The 18,101-nt window shown below is 40.9% G+C and overlaps 2 protein-coding genes across 2 annotated transcripts; both read right to left on the bottom strand.

Annotated features, from left to right (window-relative positions):
- Window positions 1-9,765: 9,765 nt before the first annotated feature.
- On the bottom strand, window positions 9,766-10,707 carry LOC138906977 (uncharacterized). The gene has a single exon (XM_070196737.1). The coding sequence runs from the start codon at window positions 10,705-10,707 to the stop codon at window positions 9,766-9,768; it is 942 nt and encodes a 313-aa protein (XP_070052838.1).
- A 29-nt stretch (window positions 10,708-10,736) lies between these two features.
- On the bottom strand, window positions 10,737-12,371 carry LOC117272957 (uncharacterized). Its single transcript, XM_033657404.1, has one exon. It carries the CDS (start codon window positions 12,369-12,371, stop codon window positions 10,737-10,739), a length of 1,635 nt encoding a protein of 544 aa, XP_033513295.1.
- Window positions 12,372-18,101: the final 5,730 nt, after the last annotated feature.

Here is an 18,101-nt window from a genome sequence, read left to right as displayed (position 1 = left end):
CTCTGGTGCAATGTGTCCCAGAGAAAGGGGGAATGACTGTGGTCACCAATGACAAGATCGAATTGATTCTTACAAGAACGGTGATCGGGTGGAGAATGTGCATGGACTATCAGAAGCTCAACAAAATCACTCGGAAAGATCATTTTACGCTTCCATTTCTTGATCAAATGCTTGACATATTAGCCGGATGAGCTTTTTATTGTTTCCTTGATGGATATTCCAGCTACAATCAAATTCTCATTGCTCCTGAGGACCAAGAAAAGACTACTTTCACTTGTCCCTATGGTACTTTCGCATTCTCGCGGATGCCATTTGGGTTATGCAATGCACCGACAACTTTTCAACGGTGTATGATGGCCATCTTCACCGACATGGTGAAGGATATTCTTGAGGTCTTTATGGATGATTTCTCTATGGTGGGGAATTCCTTCAATGATTGCTTGAACAACTTGGATAAGGTCTTGGCAACATATGAGGAGACAAACTTGGTTTTGAATTGGGAGAAATGTCACTTCATGGTCGAAGAAGGCATAGTCATCGGCCACAAAATTTCAAAGCATGGTATTAAAGTCGACAAGGCTAAAATTGAGGTGATCTCCAAACTCCCCCTACATCCGTGAAGGGAGTGAGGAGCTTCTTGGGTCATGCGGGGTTCTATCACCGATTCATCAAGGACTTTTCTAAGGTGGTGAACCCCTTGTGTAAACTTTTGGAGAAGGATGCCAAGTTCCACTTCAACGAGGATTGTATGAAGGCATTCAAATTGCTCAAGTTCAAGTTGACTACTACTCCTATTATCACTGCACCGGATTGGAGCTTGTCTTTTGAGCTTATGTGTGACACTAGTGATGTGGCATTCAGAGCAGTTTTGGGGTAACGTATCAACAAAATCTTCCATCCGGTCTATTATGCTAGTAAGACCATGAATGATGCCCAAGTCAACTACACAGTAACCGAAAAAGCGCTCCTTACTATTGTTTTTGCTATGGAAAAGTTCCGCTAGTATTTGATGGGTACAAAAGTGATTGTTCACACCGACCATGCGGCGTTCCGATATTTGATGAGCAAGAAAGATTCTAAAGCAAGACTAATGCGGTGGGTGCTTCTATTGTAAGAGTTTGATCTAGAGATTCAAGACCGCAAGGGTCACAAGAATCAAGTGGCGGACCACTTGTCCCGATTGGAGAAGGAGGGGAGGCCACATGACGGCCTTGAGATCAATGATTCATTTCCCAATGAGCAACTCCTAGCCGTTTCAATGACCGGAATGCCATGGTTCGCCGACTTAGCAAACTATCTTGTGAGTGGCATTGTACCGAATGAGTTCTCTTTAAACCAAAGGAAGAAGCTCAAACGGGATTGTCTTGACTATTATTGGGATGAGCCATATCTTTTATGAATATGTACCGATGGTGTGATCCAACGATGTGTGCCGGAGGAAGAATAAATGGGTATTCTTGAGGCTTGCCACTCTTCACCATATGGTGGTCACAATGGTGGAGCAAGAACGACGGCAAAAGTTTTGAGTTGTGGATTCTATTGGCCTACTCTCTACAAGGATGCTAATGAGCTTGTCAAGCGGTGTGATGAACGCCAAAAGGCTGGTGGGATCTCTGATACGTTCAAATTACACCTAAATAAATGGCGTAAGGTGGTCGATGTCAAATATAATAACCCAACTAGGTTGGGGTCGAACCCCATAGGGAATATGTGTGAAACGATTACTTGAATAGTGTGAAGCTTGACTTAGGTCGTAATTCTATAAATGTTAGCTTGAAAATGGTGTTGTAATTATATGTAGTAAAGAAGACGATTGTATTGTGAGAATGCATTTAATTCGGTTAAGGAAACCAAGGTTGTGCCCACATCGATGGAATGTAATGCTATCGGTGTTAATATGATATGTTTCTAATGGAAAGTCCTTTGATATGCAAATGGTTCCTAAGTGACTACCCAATATTTCCCAATAGTTGAGCAATATCTTCTCTTTAAGATTTTCCCAAATATAAAAGAGTTGCAATTAAAAATAACCAATTTATGCCAAATAGAACTCACTTATTCCTAAGCGATTCTATTAAACAAGGTTTAAACCCTTGAGTTTTTGATATTCAATTCTACCAAACCCTAACCCACTTTTCCAAGTAACGATAGAGTGAAATGGAATTAATTAATGTTTGCAACCACTAACAACACATGAAGCATAAGAACTGAATAAATATTAACCAACCATTATATATATATTCAATGGTAAACACCCATTAACGTTACACCCATCTAGGGTCCACAACCTTAGTAGTTAAAACTAGCTACTCATACTAGAATCTAAGAACAAAGTAATAAATAAAGTCATAAAACTTATAAAGATACAAGATTCCAAAGTCTCCAAAATAATGGTGCATTCAATGCTCTAAAAGTAGCCTCTTTTTTCTGACTCTCTGCCCCACAAAAACTTTAATAAATCTATTTATAGTGGACTAAAAGTCGGGGTCAAGATTTGACAAAAATGCCCTAGCAGAGCCCTTATACGACCGCATATTGGTCGTATACCATGTATGCGGTCCGCATAGTTTACATTTACATCGCAAAATAAAAAAAATATTCAAGCCCAGATTTCCACCGCATTTCCATTATGCGGTCCGCATATCAGTTATGCGACCGCATTTTCCATCGCAGAAGTGCTACACAGATTCTTCAGTTGCAATTATGCGATCATATAAGTGTTATGCCACCGCATAATGGACCGCACATTCTTCTCTTCAGTTGACCAAACATCTGCTTCAGTTTGCGGTGAGTAAGCGATCACATATTGCTTTTGTGATCGCATACTTGCAGCATTCCTGCCCTTTTTTGGTTTTTGACTTCTTTTCCATGTTTTTGTGTCTTCAAGTCTCATACACTATAAAACATCAAAACTTCATAAGAATTAACTAAAAATGCATCCAAAGACGAGCTAAGGTCGATGTAATTGGTATAAAAAATGCCCGAATTCTACGGCACATCAACACCCCCAACCTAAACTCTTGCTTGTCCTCAAGTAACTAAAACAAAATTATCCCACCCTATACTACTTCTATTTCCGACATGTCGCAAAACAGTAGCGGTTGTAGATGGTTTTGACTGTCAGGTAACAAGCATATAACTTCTTTTATTTACCCTTCATGGAAGATAATTATTATTTAACAGTTTGACTAATCAACTTGTGAACTTCGAGCCTCAACTAAAATGACAAAATACTACTCACAGCTAAGTGTGAACTTGTATTCTACTTCAGAAACCTAACTTCTGCTAAATCTTGCAATTCATGCACGCTCTTAACAAAGAAAATCCCCAACTCACACATATGTACAGGGGATGCAATCAAAACACTCTTGCACTCGGAATGAAAGCTACATGCTACAAGTCTCAGTCTATATGCTTGCCCTTATTTTAACTTGTTGCTATCCCAGGAATGATTGGATGTAGATCACCAAGGACTTTTCATGGGTTGTACTGTAGGTTTCGGGACGGGTTGGATGAATATTTGGGAAAGTAGTGGTTATACCCTCCTTGAACTCCACACACTTTGCTTCTTTACTACATAGCACTTATTTACCTCGAGTTACCGACATAGAACCACCTCAAAGTGTTTCTTCAGTTTCTACAAGACTCCACTCTTTTTATTTATTATTATTATTATTATTATTATTATTATTATTATTATTATTATTATTATTATTATTATTATTATTATTATTATTATTATTATTATTATTATTATTATAAGCCTTTTCTTTTCGGAGCTTGAGTTTTCTTCATATATGTAACTTTGAGCTTGAGTTTACACACAGTATTCAACCCTGTCACTTTCCACTTTGTACCAACACCCCCAACTTAAGCTTTTAGTCTCATTCTTACTCGTTCAAGGAGGGATGTGTTCGACGGAAGGAATTATTTCACAAAGGGGTAAATGTTTGTAATGTGGTAGCCAAATAAAAGGTTAAAGGCTCAAAAAAGGGGTAACTAGGGTAATTTATGTACTAGGGAGGTCAACTTGGTCAAAATTAGCTAGCAGTCACAAAGATAGCCTCAGATCATTTCAGCACCCATTCATTAACCGGGAATTTGCACTAAAAAACCAACCGGGCAAGTTATAGACATCACAAGCTAAGAATTTACATTATTTATACAAATCCTCACTCACTCACGATGCATGAAATGTTCAACTCAACATAGTTTCAGCCCTTAAGTGAATGCAAGGCAACTCAAAGCTTTCATCACATGATATGTAAGATTCTGAGTAAGCATAAAGTCAAAAAGCGAGCCTCAAGTTCACAATGACTAACCATGTATATATATAGATCTATACAAAAGAAGGAAGGGTACACTTTATTTTTATATATTCATTACATGCTTGAAAATAGACAATCAACACCAAACAAGTCAAAACATTCCATGCTATTGTCGTGGTTCTACTATTACACCCTTGGAAAAGAACCCGACGAAGAAAAACCAAGAGGAATTCATTTCTAGCTACCAATCTATATTATTAAAGAAAAGAATTGTTTTCACAAAATATGACTACCCCACCCCAACTCAAAAGCATACATTGTCCCCAATGCATAGAAAATGTAAAAGCAAAGTTTAGGGAGGGCTGGAGTATCCTGGGCAGCTGTGGGGTCAATTTCTGGCACTGTGGCAGCAACAGGCGGAACCTCGGACTATGTGGTGATCACTGAGGTAGGAACATGAAGCTCTACCTGCTGTGAGGTTGCGTCTGGGATCTGGGAGCTGTTAGCCTCTCCCATTGATGACTGTGTGGTTGCTGGATGTGCCTTGGTGACCATGTCAGCAAGAGAATGTGCAATTGCTGTCTGCACTTATGCTTCCTCGTCATCCTGTGTATATGTAGAATCAGCCACTTTCTTAAACTTGTTGTCCCTCTGACCCTCAGTCACCTCTATTAATGCATCCTCATCGGTTTCCTCATCTTCAGTCGCTCCCTGATCAGACTCTCCGGATTCCTCCTCTGAAGGAGTGTCAATGTGTACACTCGAAGCTGGAGCTTTTGAAGTTTCAGCACCCTGTGCCCTCGGGGTTGGTATAATGTTTGTGAAGTCCAAATCCAAGCCCAGAATGGAGGTACCTGTACCCTGATCGCCGCCCTCCGGGAGAAGGAAGGTCAAGTCGAACTCCAAGTTCTGCATCTTGTGCAGCTGTGATTTCAGCTCATCGACATCTTTCCTGAGCTGAGGCATATCTCCAACTTCGCCTCGCTCGACCCTCTCAAGTCACACTTCAAAGTGCGTTAGGCGATCTTCATAATATTTATGTTGTTGTTGAAGAACTCTCACTGAGACGTGGATAAGGGCCAATGCTTGCCTGATAAGATTCGAGAGTTCCTTTGTCAGCCGGTCTACCTTAGCATTGGCGTACTGGGCTAGTCAACCCAGCTTTGAGAGAGCTAGTAATGCGGCATGTGGCTATTTAGTGGTTGTCCGAGGATTGGATGTGGAGATGGTTGGGGCAGGAGTGCCAGGCAGTGAGAGGGCAGCAGGTGCAGGTGCTGTTGTATCTGATGGATGAGGGAGTGAAGTCTCAGGTTGGATGTCCATCTCCACACCTACTGCATCACTTACCCGAGTGATGTCAATGGCTTATATAGCTTTCTCAATACGATCATGCTTTGGGATAGGGGGAACTCCTACAGCCTTACATAAAGCTGTGATCAAACATGGGAAATGAAGTGATGTTTGTTTTTGGTTTGCTCTGATCCCCAGCTCCCTTAATATAATATGTCCCACATCAATCTTTATGCCCGACATGATGCATGAAATGATGAGTGCCTTTTTAATATTTATGACAGTCTCATTCCTAGTCGGCATCAGACGGGAGCAGACAAAAGTGAGCCAATATCGGCCCTCCTGGGTGAAATCCCGCTTGTAAATCTTGTGGCGTGGGTCAATCCAGGAGGGGGTCCCCTTTGCTATGACAAAAGTAATCCAGGCACGCTCGTTGTCACTGTTGGCGAGTTTTGCATCATACGCAGCCATGCCTGGCGACCAGTCCTCAAAGTATAGGTCTTTAATGGTACCTGCATCACAGAGCACTTGAACCCTTCGAACTTGGACGAATTGCAGGATTACCCTATTCTTCTTTTTCTCAGCATATCGTGAGGCAGCATAAGAAGAGTAGAACTCCCTCACAAGTGTCTCATTATACTCATCTGGGATTTCAGTGAAGAACTCCCATTGTCTCTTCTTAATGTTCTCGATTATGTGAGGGTAGTGCTCCTTCAGACCTTTTAGACTCAACTGCTTCTCCTCAAGAATTTTTCTCTTTTTTATCCCTTCTTTGTATAGGTTCCATGAGCCTGTGACCCTAAATATTAGATCTTCCCCACTCTTCCATCGTGCTTCAGCTTGTAGGTCAACGGATGGCAGGAGGTCAATCTGTGCCTCCTCCTCTTCAGACTGGGAGGAGTGCTCAGAAGTGCTGCGGGTTGTTTTAGGCCGTGTACATTTAGATTGTTGTGCCTGTTGACTCAGAGCAGCAACCTGTTTCTTTTTGCAAACCGGTGGTGATCGTGTTGCAAGAGACTTCTTTGGTGCCATTCTTGTCAATGAAACAGTGGGTGAGGGGTGGATATAGCATAGGAATCATGTTAATATAAAATGAAAGAGGTAGACAACTTATGCGATGGGTTATGCGATCGTATAACAACTTTGCGGACCGCAAACCCATCGCAGAATTACACGCCCATGAGGTAACAAATTATGCGATCGCAAAAATCACCGCAAAGTTTGTTATGCGACCGCGAAATGGTTGTATTTCTGTGCACAACAAAAGCAATTTTACTGACCATGTTTGCGGCAACTTTGCGGTCCGCAAAACGAATTTGCGACCGCATACTCCATCGCAAAATTACATTATACCAGGCCACCTATGGTTTCAGTTTGCGACGACTCTGCGAACCTCAAACCAATTATGCGGACCGCAAAGATCGTCTTCCTAAATCAAAAATGGTCAAACCCCTCACTTACAAGACTCTTATCACTCGAATGCAAAAATTTATTCATCCAGATCCCCACTGATCAGCTTTGAGAGGAAGGGGAAAGAAAGGGAAGCAATTCAATAGCACCATAAGGAGACACATTCGAGTTACGTCCTCCGACTCCAATTCAATAGCACCATAAGGAGACACATTCCCTACTTTAAATGAAGCAGACCATTTGGATTTGAGTTTGCCCAGAAATAACTTGAGTCTTAAGTTGAAAAGTAAGATCAAGTCACCGGATTTGAACTCCCGCTTTAAGATCTTCTTGTCATGAAAAAACTTCATTCTCTCCTTATACATGGCTTCACTCTCATAGGCATGGAGGCGGAATTCTTCCATCTCATTGAGTTGTGTCATTCTCAGGTTAGCAGCTTCGGCCCAGTCAAGATTCAACTTTTTCAGAGCCCACATGGCTTTGTGTTCAAGCTCCACAGGAAAATGACATGCCTTACCAAAAACCAATCGGTACGGTGAGGTGCCAATGGGAGTCTTAAATGCTGTGCGATATGCCCATAACGCATCATCTAGCTTCCTTGACCAGTCGGTCCTGTTTGCATTGACAGTTTTTTCTAGGATGTTTTTAATCTTCCTGTTGGAAACTTCAACCTGGCCACTCGATTGAGGATGATAGGGTGTGGCCACCTTGTGCTTTACGCCATACTTTTCGAGCATCCCGGTAAAAACCTTGTTGCAAAAATGAGAACCACCATCACTAAGGATGGCCTTGGGAGTACCAAACTGCGTGAATATGTTCTTCTTCAAGAATGTTGTTACACTCCTTGCCTCATTGTTGGGCAAGGCGGTTGCTTCGACCCACTTGAAGACGTAGTCCACAACCACCAAGATATATGTCATGCCATAAGAGCTCACGAAGGGACCCATGAAATCGATCCCCCATACATCAAAGATCTTGACCTCCATTACAAAATTCATGGGCATTTCATGCATTTTAGAAATTGACCCTTGTCTTTGACATTGATCACAAGCCTTGACCATTTGATTTGCGTCATGGTAGATCAATGGCCAATAGTATCCATATTCAAGAACTTTTGCCACCGTCCGGTTTCCTCCATGATGGCCCCCAACCGGGAAGTCATGGCATGCCTTGAGAATTGGCATTACCTCATCTCCCGGAACAGAAAGGGCTCCTCCCAATAGTATTGCCTACACTCCCGAAAGAACTTTTTCTTTTGATAAGCTTCCAATCCATCGGGAACAAGGTCACTAACCAAGAAGTTAGCAATATCGGTATACCAAGGAGCGAATGTGCCAGACAATGCCAACATGTGCTCATCTGGAAAGGCATCATTGATTTCAAGGTTCTCTTTTGGCCTCTCTTTTGGCCTCCCTATTTCTTCAAGCCTAGATAGGTGATCTGCAACTTGATTTTCTGTCCCTTTTCGATCCTTGACTTCAAAGTCAAACTCTTGTAACAAAAGGACCCACCGAATCAATCTAGGTTTGGCATCCTTCTTCTCCATAAGATAGCGAAGAGCAGCATGATCGGTGTAAATTATCACTTTGGACTGTAACAAATAGGCTCGAAATTTTTCAAAAGCATAGACAATGGCAAGAAGTTCTTGCTCAGTTACAGTATAATTCATTTGAGCACCATTGAGTGTCTTGCTTGCATAGTAGACAGGGTGAAGGATTTTGTTATGCTGTTGACCAAGCACCGCCCTAATAGAGACACCACTGGCGTCACACATGAGTTCAAATGGAAGGGACCAATCGGGTGTGACAATAATTGGTGTCGTGGTGAGCTTTTCTTTCAGTTCTTCAAAAGCTTTGAGACATTTCTCATCAAATACAAACTTTGCATCTTTTTCAAGGAGCTTGCACATGGGATTTGCAATTTTTGAGAAGTCCTTGATAAAACACCTATAGAAGTCGGCATGCCCCAAAAAACTCCGGACACCTTTTACTGAAATGGGTGGAGGAAGCTTGGAAATGATTTCAATCTTTGCTCGGTCAACATCTATGCCTTGTTTGGAAATTTTGTGGCCCAAAACAATGCCCTTGTCCACCATGAAATGGCATTTCTCCCAGTTTGGCACAAGGTTTATTTCTTCGCATCTTTTGAGCACTTGTTTTAGGTTGTCAAGACAATGCTCAAAGGAATCACCCACTACAGAGAAGTCATCCATAAACACCTCTAGGAAGTCTTCCACCATGTCCGAGAAGATTAACATCATGCAGCGTTGAAAGGTAGTCGGGGCATTGCATAGTCCAAATGGCATACGGCTAAAGGCAAAAGTACCATATGGGCATGTGAATTTTGTCTTCTCTTGATCTTCCAGGGCGGTATTTATTTGGTTGTAACCAGAATATCCATCCAAGAAGCAATAGAATGACCTTCCCGCTAGCCGATCGAGCATTTGATCAATATAGGGCATAGGAAAATGGTCTTTGCACGTGGCACTGTTGAGCTTCCGGTAATCCATGACTCTTCATTCGGTCACAGTTTTCGTTGGGATGAGCTCATTTCTCTCATTTTGGATCACGGTCATGCCTCCTTTCTTCGGCACGCATTGCATCGGGCTCACCCAAGAACTATCGGCAATGAGGTAGACTACCCCGGCATCTAACCACTTGATGATTTCCTTCTTCACCACCTCTTGCATGGAAGGGTTTAACCTTCTTTGATGCTCCACACTAGGTTTACTTTCTTTTTCCAATTGTATCCTGTGCTCACAAATTCCGGCGGGAATCCCTCGAATGTCCGCTATTGTCTACCCAATGGCTTGTCGGTATTCCCTTAGGACATTCAACAAATGATCTACCTGCACATCATTCAACAAAGAAGAAACGATTACTGGTAAAGTACCATTAGAGCCAAGAAATTTATACCTTAAGTGCGGTGGAAGTGGCTTGAGTTCAAGTTGTGGCGGCTCAATAATTGAAGGCTTTGCGGAGGGTGTGACTCTATTATCTAAGTCAAGATAAAGTTTCTTTGGTGCATAAGTGTAGGAACCACGTCCTTCTAATGCATTCACCGATTCCATGTACCCCTCTATATCTTCACCATCAAAATTCACCAATATAGTCGTCAAAGCCTCACCAAGGCATTCTTCTTCCATCCTCATCTCAATTGCATCTTCTACCTTATCAACAACATCAATGGCTGAGATGCTTTCATATGCATGTGGCAACTTCATACCCTTACTTGCTTGGAAGGTGACCTCTTCATTATTAACTCGGAACTTGATCTCATTTCGTTCTGAATCCATAAGTGCTCTTCCAGTAGCAAGGAATGATCTCCCCAAGATGATAGGGATTTCTTTATCGTCATCACAGTCAAGGATCACAAAATCAGCAGGAAGGAAGAACTTTCCCACTTTCACAAGGACATCATCAACAATCCCCAACGGTCTTTTGATTGAATGATCGGCCATTTGCAACCTCATGCTTGTAGGCCTCGGCATATCTAACCTCGCTTGCTTGTAAATAGCAACATGCATCAAATTAATTCTAGCCTCATTATCACAAAGAGCCCTTGCAAAATCTCGCAACCCAATAGTGCACGGAATGGTGAAGGCTCCCGGGTCTTCTTTCTTTTGAATGGTAGTTGTTGCAATGATGGAACTAACCCGGTGAGTCATATTCACCACTTCGTTCTTGATGGTTTTCTTCTTAGTTATCAAGTCCTTCAAGTATTTAGCAAAACCCGGCATCTCTTGAAATGCCTCCACAAAAGGGATGTTCACTGATACTTGCTTGAGAATTTCATAGAATTTCTCGAGTTTGCTATCATCAACCCTCCTAGAAAGTCTTTGAGGGAAATGAGGGGGGGTCTAGGAATTGGTGCTAGATCTTTTGGTGCCTCTTTTACTTTTTCCTTTACCTCTTCACGGTTCGCTTCTTGGACTTTCACTTCTTTTGGGAGCTTTTCAACTTCAACAACAACTGGTATCTCACTTTGTGCCTCAACCTCTTGTTCAAGATTGTCCACTTCAACCATTTGTTCATTCTCTCCTTGAAGTATTTTTCCGCTTCGAGTTGTGATTTCCATAGAATGAGAAGTCGGGCCACTCCTATTATCTTTTGGGTTTGCAATTGTGTCACTTGGGAGTGTTTTTTTCTTTGGATTTTGCTCTTTTGATAGATCTCTCATTTGTATTTTTAGCTTTTGTATGGATGCGGTGTGTGATCCCACAAGTTCGGCCATGTTCTTCATTGAAGTGTCATTTCTTTCTTGATTTTGCAATACTCTTTCAAGCATGTTCTCCAATTTTGACTCACTTGAAGAACCTTCCCTCCAATGCGAAGAGTTAGAGTATTGCCCCTTTGGTGGAACATAGGGGTTTGAACTCCGGTTTGCATAGTTGTTGTTGTTGTTGCTCCAATTACCTTGACTTGAACCACCTTGATCATTTCGCCACTGTTGATGGCCTTGTCCCTGCGGGTTAGGCCTCCATTGATTTTGTTGTCCGGAATCTTGGTAAGATTGTCTGTGGTAACCACCTTCAGAATTATGTACATAGTTTGCTTCCTCACAATCTTCATTTGACAAGGGTTGCACATCTTCCATAGCATTTACCTTTTTTGTTTGGTTTTTAGTGAACATATTGGTTAACACATTAATGTTGGTGGCAAGTCCGGCAATTTCTTGATCTCTCTCTTGGTTCTCCTTAATCATGTTGGTCAAAGAGGGAGTACCGTATGCAATTCCACCCGTAGTATCTTCTGAGTGCCAAGCTTGATTGTGTTCTGCCATCTTGTCGAGAATTTGTGTGATCCTTGTGAATGTTTTGTCCATAAAAGATCCATCAGCTGCATTTTTGGCTATGGATTGGTTCAACAGATCCAAACCCATGTAAACCTTCTCTAACAAGATCGTGTCCGGAAAACCATGATTCGGCGACCTCACTAGGTATAGCTTGAATCGATCCCATGCCTCATATAGGTGTTCCCCCGGTATTTGCTTGAAGAAGAAAATTTTATCTCTAAGCTCGGATTTCTTGCTTTGTGGGAACCATTTGGCTAGGAAAGCACAGACTAGTTCATGCCAAGAGTAAATAGAATGAGGTGGTAGATTTTGGATCCATTTCCTTGCCTCTCCAGCTAGTGAGTGCTTGAATACCCTCAACCTTAGGGCATCATCTGACACGTTATTTTGTTTGTGCATCGCACATACACCCAAGAAGTTTCTAAGATATTGTGTCGGATCATCATCGGTAGAATTCCTGAAAAACCCCTCTGCTTTAAGCATTAGGATCAAACCATGTTCCACCTTGAAGGTAGCAGTATCAACTCGCGGAGGGACAATGGAATTTGTATCCTCGATGTACTCATCTATATCCATAAATGGATTTTCTTCTTTGTCATACCCGACCATATTTATCTAGCACACCAAGCAAAGCAAGCAAAGTGTAATGGAATAGAAAAAAGACGTAAAGTAAAGCACATACTAAATAGTAATTTCAAAACCGTATTCCCCGGCAACGGCGCCAAAATTTGAAATGCTCAAATTATACCTAAATAAATGGTGTAAGGCGGTCGATGTCAAATATAATAACCCAACTAGGTTGGGGTCGAATCCCACAAGGAATAGGTGTGAAACGATTACTTGAATAGTGTGAAGCTTTACTTAGGTCGTAATTCTATAAATGTTAGCTTGAAAATGGTGTTGTAATTATGTATAGTAAAGAAGATGATTGTATTGTGAGAATGTATTTAATTCGGTTAAGGAAACCAAGGTTGTGTCCCCATCGATGGAATGTAATTCTATCGGTGTTAATATGATATATTTCTAATGGAAAGTCCTTTGATATACAAATGGTTCCTAAGTGATGCCCAATATTTCCCAACAGTTAAGCAGTATTTTCTCTTTAAGATTTTCCCAAATATAAAAGAGTTGCAATTAAAAATAACCAATTTATGCCAAATAGAACCCACTTATTCCTAAGCGATTCTATTAAACAAGGTTTAAACCTTTGAGTTTTTGATATTCAATTCTACCAAACCCTAACCCACTTTTCCAAGTAACGATAGAGTGAAATGGAATTAATTAATGTTTGCAACCACTAACAACACATGAAGCATAAGAACTGAGTAAATATCAACCAACCATTATATATATATATATTCAATGGTAAACACCCATTAACGTTATACCCATCTAGGGTCCACAACCTTAGTAGTTAAAACTAGCTACTCATACTAGAATCTAAGAACAAAGCGATAAATAAAGTCATAAAACTTACAAAGATACAAGATTCCAAAGTCTCCAAAACAATGGTGCATTCAATGCTCTAAAAGTAGCCTTTTTTCTCACTCTCTCTGCCCCACAAAAATCCTAATAAATCTATTTGTAGTGGACTAAAAGTCGGGGTCAAGATTTGACAAAAATGCCCTAGCAGAGCCCTTATGCGACCGCATAATGGTCTCATACCATGTATGCGGTCCGCATAGTTTACATTTACATCGCAAAATAAAAAAAAATATTCAAGCCCAAATTTCCACCGCATTTCCATTATGTAGTCCGCATATCAGTTATGCGACCGCATTTTCCATCGCAGAAGTGCTACACAGATTCTTCAGTTGCAATTATGCGGTTATTATGCGATCATATAAGTGTTATGCCACTGCATAATGGACCGCGCATTCTTCTCTTCAGTTGACCAAAAATATGCTTCAGTTTGCGGTGAGTATGCGATCGCATATTACTTCTGCGATCACATACTTGCAGCATTCCTGTCCTTTTTTTGCTTTTTGACTTCATTTTCATGTTTTTGTGTCTTCAAGTCTCATACACTACAAAACATCAAAACTTCATAAGAATTAACTAAAAATGCATCCAAAGACGAGCTAAGGTCTATGTAATTGGTATAAAAAATGCCCGAATTCTACGACACATCAATCTCAAAGAAGAATGAAATGCCTCTCACCACCATTTTGGAGATAGATATCTTCGATGTGTGGGGTATTGATTTTATGGGTCCGTTTGTTAGCTCTTATGGGAACACCTACATTCTAGTTGTGGTGGATTATGTATCTAAATGGGTTGAGGCCATTGCTTTGCCCAACAATGAAGCAAGGAGTGTGGTGGCCATTGCTTTGCCCAAGAGCCATTATTAGTGATGGGGGTTCGCATTTTTGCAACAAGGCTTTTGATACCTTACTCACATAGTATGGTGTCACTCACAAAGTATCAACCCCCTACCATCCTCAAGCAAGCGGACAAGTTGAAGTCTCCAACCGGGAGATAAAGAGTATTTTGTCAAAGACAGGTCAATGCCAACCGAACGGATTGGTCAAGAAAACTTGATGATGCTCTTTGGGCTTATAGAACGGCCTACAAAATACCGATAGGGATGTCTCCATACCTGGTAGTATTCGGAAAGGCATGCCATCTTCCAGTAGAACTTGAGCATAAGGCCATGTGGGTTTTGAAGAAGTTGAACCTTGAATGGGATGTCACGGCAAATCTAAGGATGTCACAATTGAATGAGCTTGATGAATTTCGGTATCATGCCTACAAAAGATCATCTATTTAGAAGGAGAAGATGAAGTACCTCCATGACAAGTACATCCACAACAAGGAATTTAAAGAGGGTGATCTTGTGCTATTGTTCAATTCCCGGTTACGGATGTTTCCGGGCAAGTTGAAGTCAAAATGGAATGGCCCCTTTGAAGTGGTGAATGTAACCCCCTTTGGTGCTCTAGATTTGAAAAATAAGAATGATGAGGTGTTTAGAGTCAATGGGCACCGGGTTAAACATTATCTTGGCAAGGTTGATGATGGCCATATTGTGGCGGTTCTTCATTTCAAATGATTGGTAATCTGCGTCGTGCCGCGGCGTTAAATCAGGCGCTTCTTGGGAGGCAAACCATGTACCTTTTTCTTTTCTTTTTCTTATTTTTCTTCTTTGTTAGATAGCTTTGTTTTGTTTTGTGCTAACTAGTTTTGAAGTATATGCAGGAATAGGTGTGCATTGCAGGGACTATGCAAGAAAAATTAGCTAAGTGTCACAAAAGTGCTGACCGCACCAAAATTATGCGGACCGCACAATCACTCTGCGGCCGCACAATTCTGTGTGCGGTCGCACAACTGGAAGATCAAAAATGCATGGTCTCTAAAGTTTGGCCTGTCAAATTTCCTTAACAATTTGCGGCCGCACACAAAATTGTGTTGTCCGCACAAATTCTGCGGTCGCACTCACTCTTGTGCGGACCGCAAAAATTCTTTCAAGGTACAGGTAACGAGTGCGGACAGCACTCAAAATTGTGCGGCCACACTCAAGTAAGTTCTGGGCCCGACAGGTCAACCTATAAATAGGTGTTTCTCTCTTCTCTTACGTAATATACGTAACGTGGCGTAGTTATATTATGTATATATGATTGGGTATATCACATTGGGAGAATAAGACTGAAAATGTATGGTAATATCAAGGAACTAAACTAAAGCTTTAAGTCAAAGGAATCCCTTAAACAAAGGTTCATGGTTAAAAAAATGGCTCGGGTAGCACCCCGCGCGTTCGGAAGGTTTAAGTTAACTTGCACCTGTGGGATAAGACTAAGAGTGTATAATATGCTAAGAATAATGTGTTATAAGGTATTATAATATCACACTGGTCACATGTTAAGTTTTGGAGTCAAGCAAGTTGCGAAATAAAAGTCGGCAAAAGTTATCGTAAATTTCTCTAATAAATTTTCTAAACTTTGGGTCAAATGTATCAGATCATTTCTCCCAATATATAAAGATTTATTGGACCCACAACCTACCAAATCGAAGGTCTACGAGTCTAGTTTGTAACCAAAGAAATCTCACATCAAACCGACATTGGAGTAAAAAGTTATGATAGTTTTACCGCAGACTGTCCGGGCTGAAATCGGATCGCGAACCGGGTCGGGTCAAACAAGTGGTATAAGTCGGAAAATTCGAATTTTAAGACCCCAAAATATTTCATCTTCATTCCAAAACAGTGAGAAAGCTTAAGAGAGGGTTTCATGGAATTCTTGAGTGATTAAGGTGCGTTTTTAACGATTTCTATCGTTAAAGTTTGCCCCCGTGCCTAGAAGCGCAATCTCTACGCTTTGCAATCGTTTTCCCCTTCTATTATCTGTGTTTGGAGCTATTTTTGGAAGATAGAAAATTGTTGTTCTTGCTGGTTCTTCAGGATTTATACTTGGTTTGCCAAGGTAATCATCTTGGGACTCTTTTATGATCGTTTTTACAAAGTTCTACGGGCGTTTCGTCAAGTAAGGGTCATATGGCAAATCTGCCAATTTAAATTCATTTATGAACTGTTTATGGGTGCATATAAGCTGAATATATATAGTGGTTTCGAAGCTTAGGACGTAAGGAACAACTTTCGTGAAGGAACTACAGGCATTCGGACGTTCGTTGGAGAGGTATGTTAAGGCTAAGCTTCGTCCTTCCTTTTAGCACGAATTTTGGGAAATTCCTAAGACGCCAAATGTGATATTTTACTATTCTGTTGCTAGAAAGACCTTCTGTGAAAGGCATTGGTATCGTAGCTGAAGTATTTTCATGATGCTATTAGGTTGATATTCCACTCGTTCGATTAAAAAGGGTATTCGACATCTATATATGTCATTTTGTCGGCTTTCTTAAATATATGTCCATACATATGAATTCTTATTCGTCTTTGGGTTGTGTGACTTAAAAATAAAGGTATTTAGTATTTGCGATCAATCCTTCTTCCTTGTTAAAGTGTATTTTAAAATCTCTAAAGTGACACGTCGATTTCAAAATTTTCAAATATAATTTTTATGTTTAAACTACTAAAATATTTGATTTTTTTTGAAATACTTTCTTTTACTAATTATCAAGAAATCAGGTATAAGGACTAAGTGAAGCACCTTAAGCTTTTTATGAACATATTCAGAGTTAAGTTATCTTTCTAAAAGTCGAGTTAAGTTTTCAAACTTATTAAAAAAGATATGAGGTTCCACGAGACATTTGTATGCGATACGAAGGTGATTATGAGATTATGAGAATAAGAGTACCAATGAGCCAAGGTTGGCTAAGTTCTTGTTATGGCCTATTATGTGCATTCAAAGTTCATATCATACATGACATATTATGCATGGACTTCGAGCTATAATCGGAGGTAAGGGGCCTATTTGCCCGAAAGACTATATATATTGTACAGATGGCCACAGGTTGGCAATATGATACCGGTTAGCTACCGGGAGAGACCGTCATTGCTAGCATTTGGTTGGGTATGTCATGCATTTACATCAATATATATGTATTCACGACATACGATTACACGAGCATACCATGCATATTTTATTACTATGAGGTCGGATGTCGGCCATGGAGGCTATCAGAGTTTCAGTGTCAGGTGGTATCTTTATTACTTTTTTACATCAGCTATGTATGATTCTACTTTCTGCCTTACATACCAGTACATTTTTATTCGTACTGATGTCCTGTTGCCTAGGGACACTGCATTTTTGTTTCGTGCGTGCAGGTCCAGGTAGGGACTCTGATCGACCCCTCGCTAGGATTTCGGGGTTCAGCTGTGAGTTGCTAAGCTCCACCTCTTCCTGGAGCTTTCATAGGATGGTTACTTTTGTTATACAGTTTGGGTATAGTTGGGGCCTTATCCCGACAGTACTTATGACACTCTTAGTGGCTATTGTGGACACAATATTCTGGGTTTCTTTTTTTTGCTGCTTTCAGTCTCCAGCCCATAGGCTTGGCATGTATATATAGGTATGTAGGCATGTATGTCTTCAGTCGCGGCCCCGTCGGCCAGCTAGTATTTTATTATTTTGGCTTGTCTACCTATGTTTATATGGCTTATTGTTATTCATGTCATAACCTTACGGTCCAGGCTTAGTATTTCAGATGTTGTGCTGCCTGATCTGTTGGGCCCCCAGTCTAGTTAGCTAGTATGTTTAGTGGCTAACTCGATCGAATACAGTATCGAGTGCCAGTCGTGCCTCCCCTAGTTTGGGGCGTGACAAACTCGGTATCAGAGCAAGTCGTATCCCAGGGAGTCCACAAGTCGTGTCTAGTAGAGTCTTACTTATGGGTGTGTTGTGCACCACACTTATAATCAGGAGGCTGTGAGGCATTTAGGAATGGTTA

This window comes from Nicotiana tomentosiformis, chromosome 1, assembly GCF_000390325.3.
Source record: "Nicotiana tomentosiformis chromosome 1, ASM39032v3, whole genome shotgun sequence".
Lineage (NCBI taxonomy): Eukaryota > Viridiplantae > Streptophyta > Magnoliopsida > Solanales > Solanaceae > Nicotiana > Nicotiana tomentosiformis.
Note: the sequence above shows the minus strand (reverse complement) of the source record. Positions and strands in the feature narration are given on the sequence as shown.

What these genes read in the sequence shown, in the direction of transcription:
- LOC138906977 (XM_070196737.1), bottom strand. Translation starts at nt 10,707, where the DNA reads ATGCCGGGTTTTGCTAAATACTTGAAGGACTTGATAACTAAGAAGAAA.
- LOC117272957 (XM_033657404.1), bottom strand. Translation starts at nt 12,371, where the DNA reads ATGGTCGGGTATGACAAAGAAGAAAATCCATTTATGGATATAGATGAG.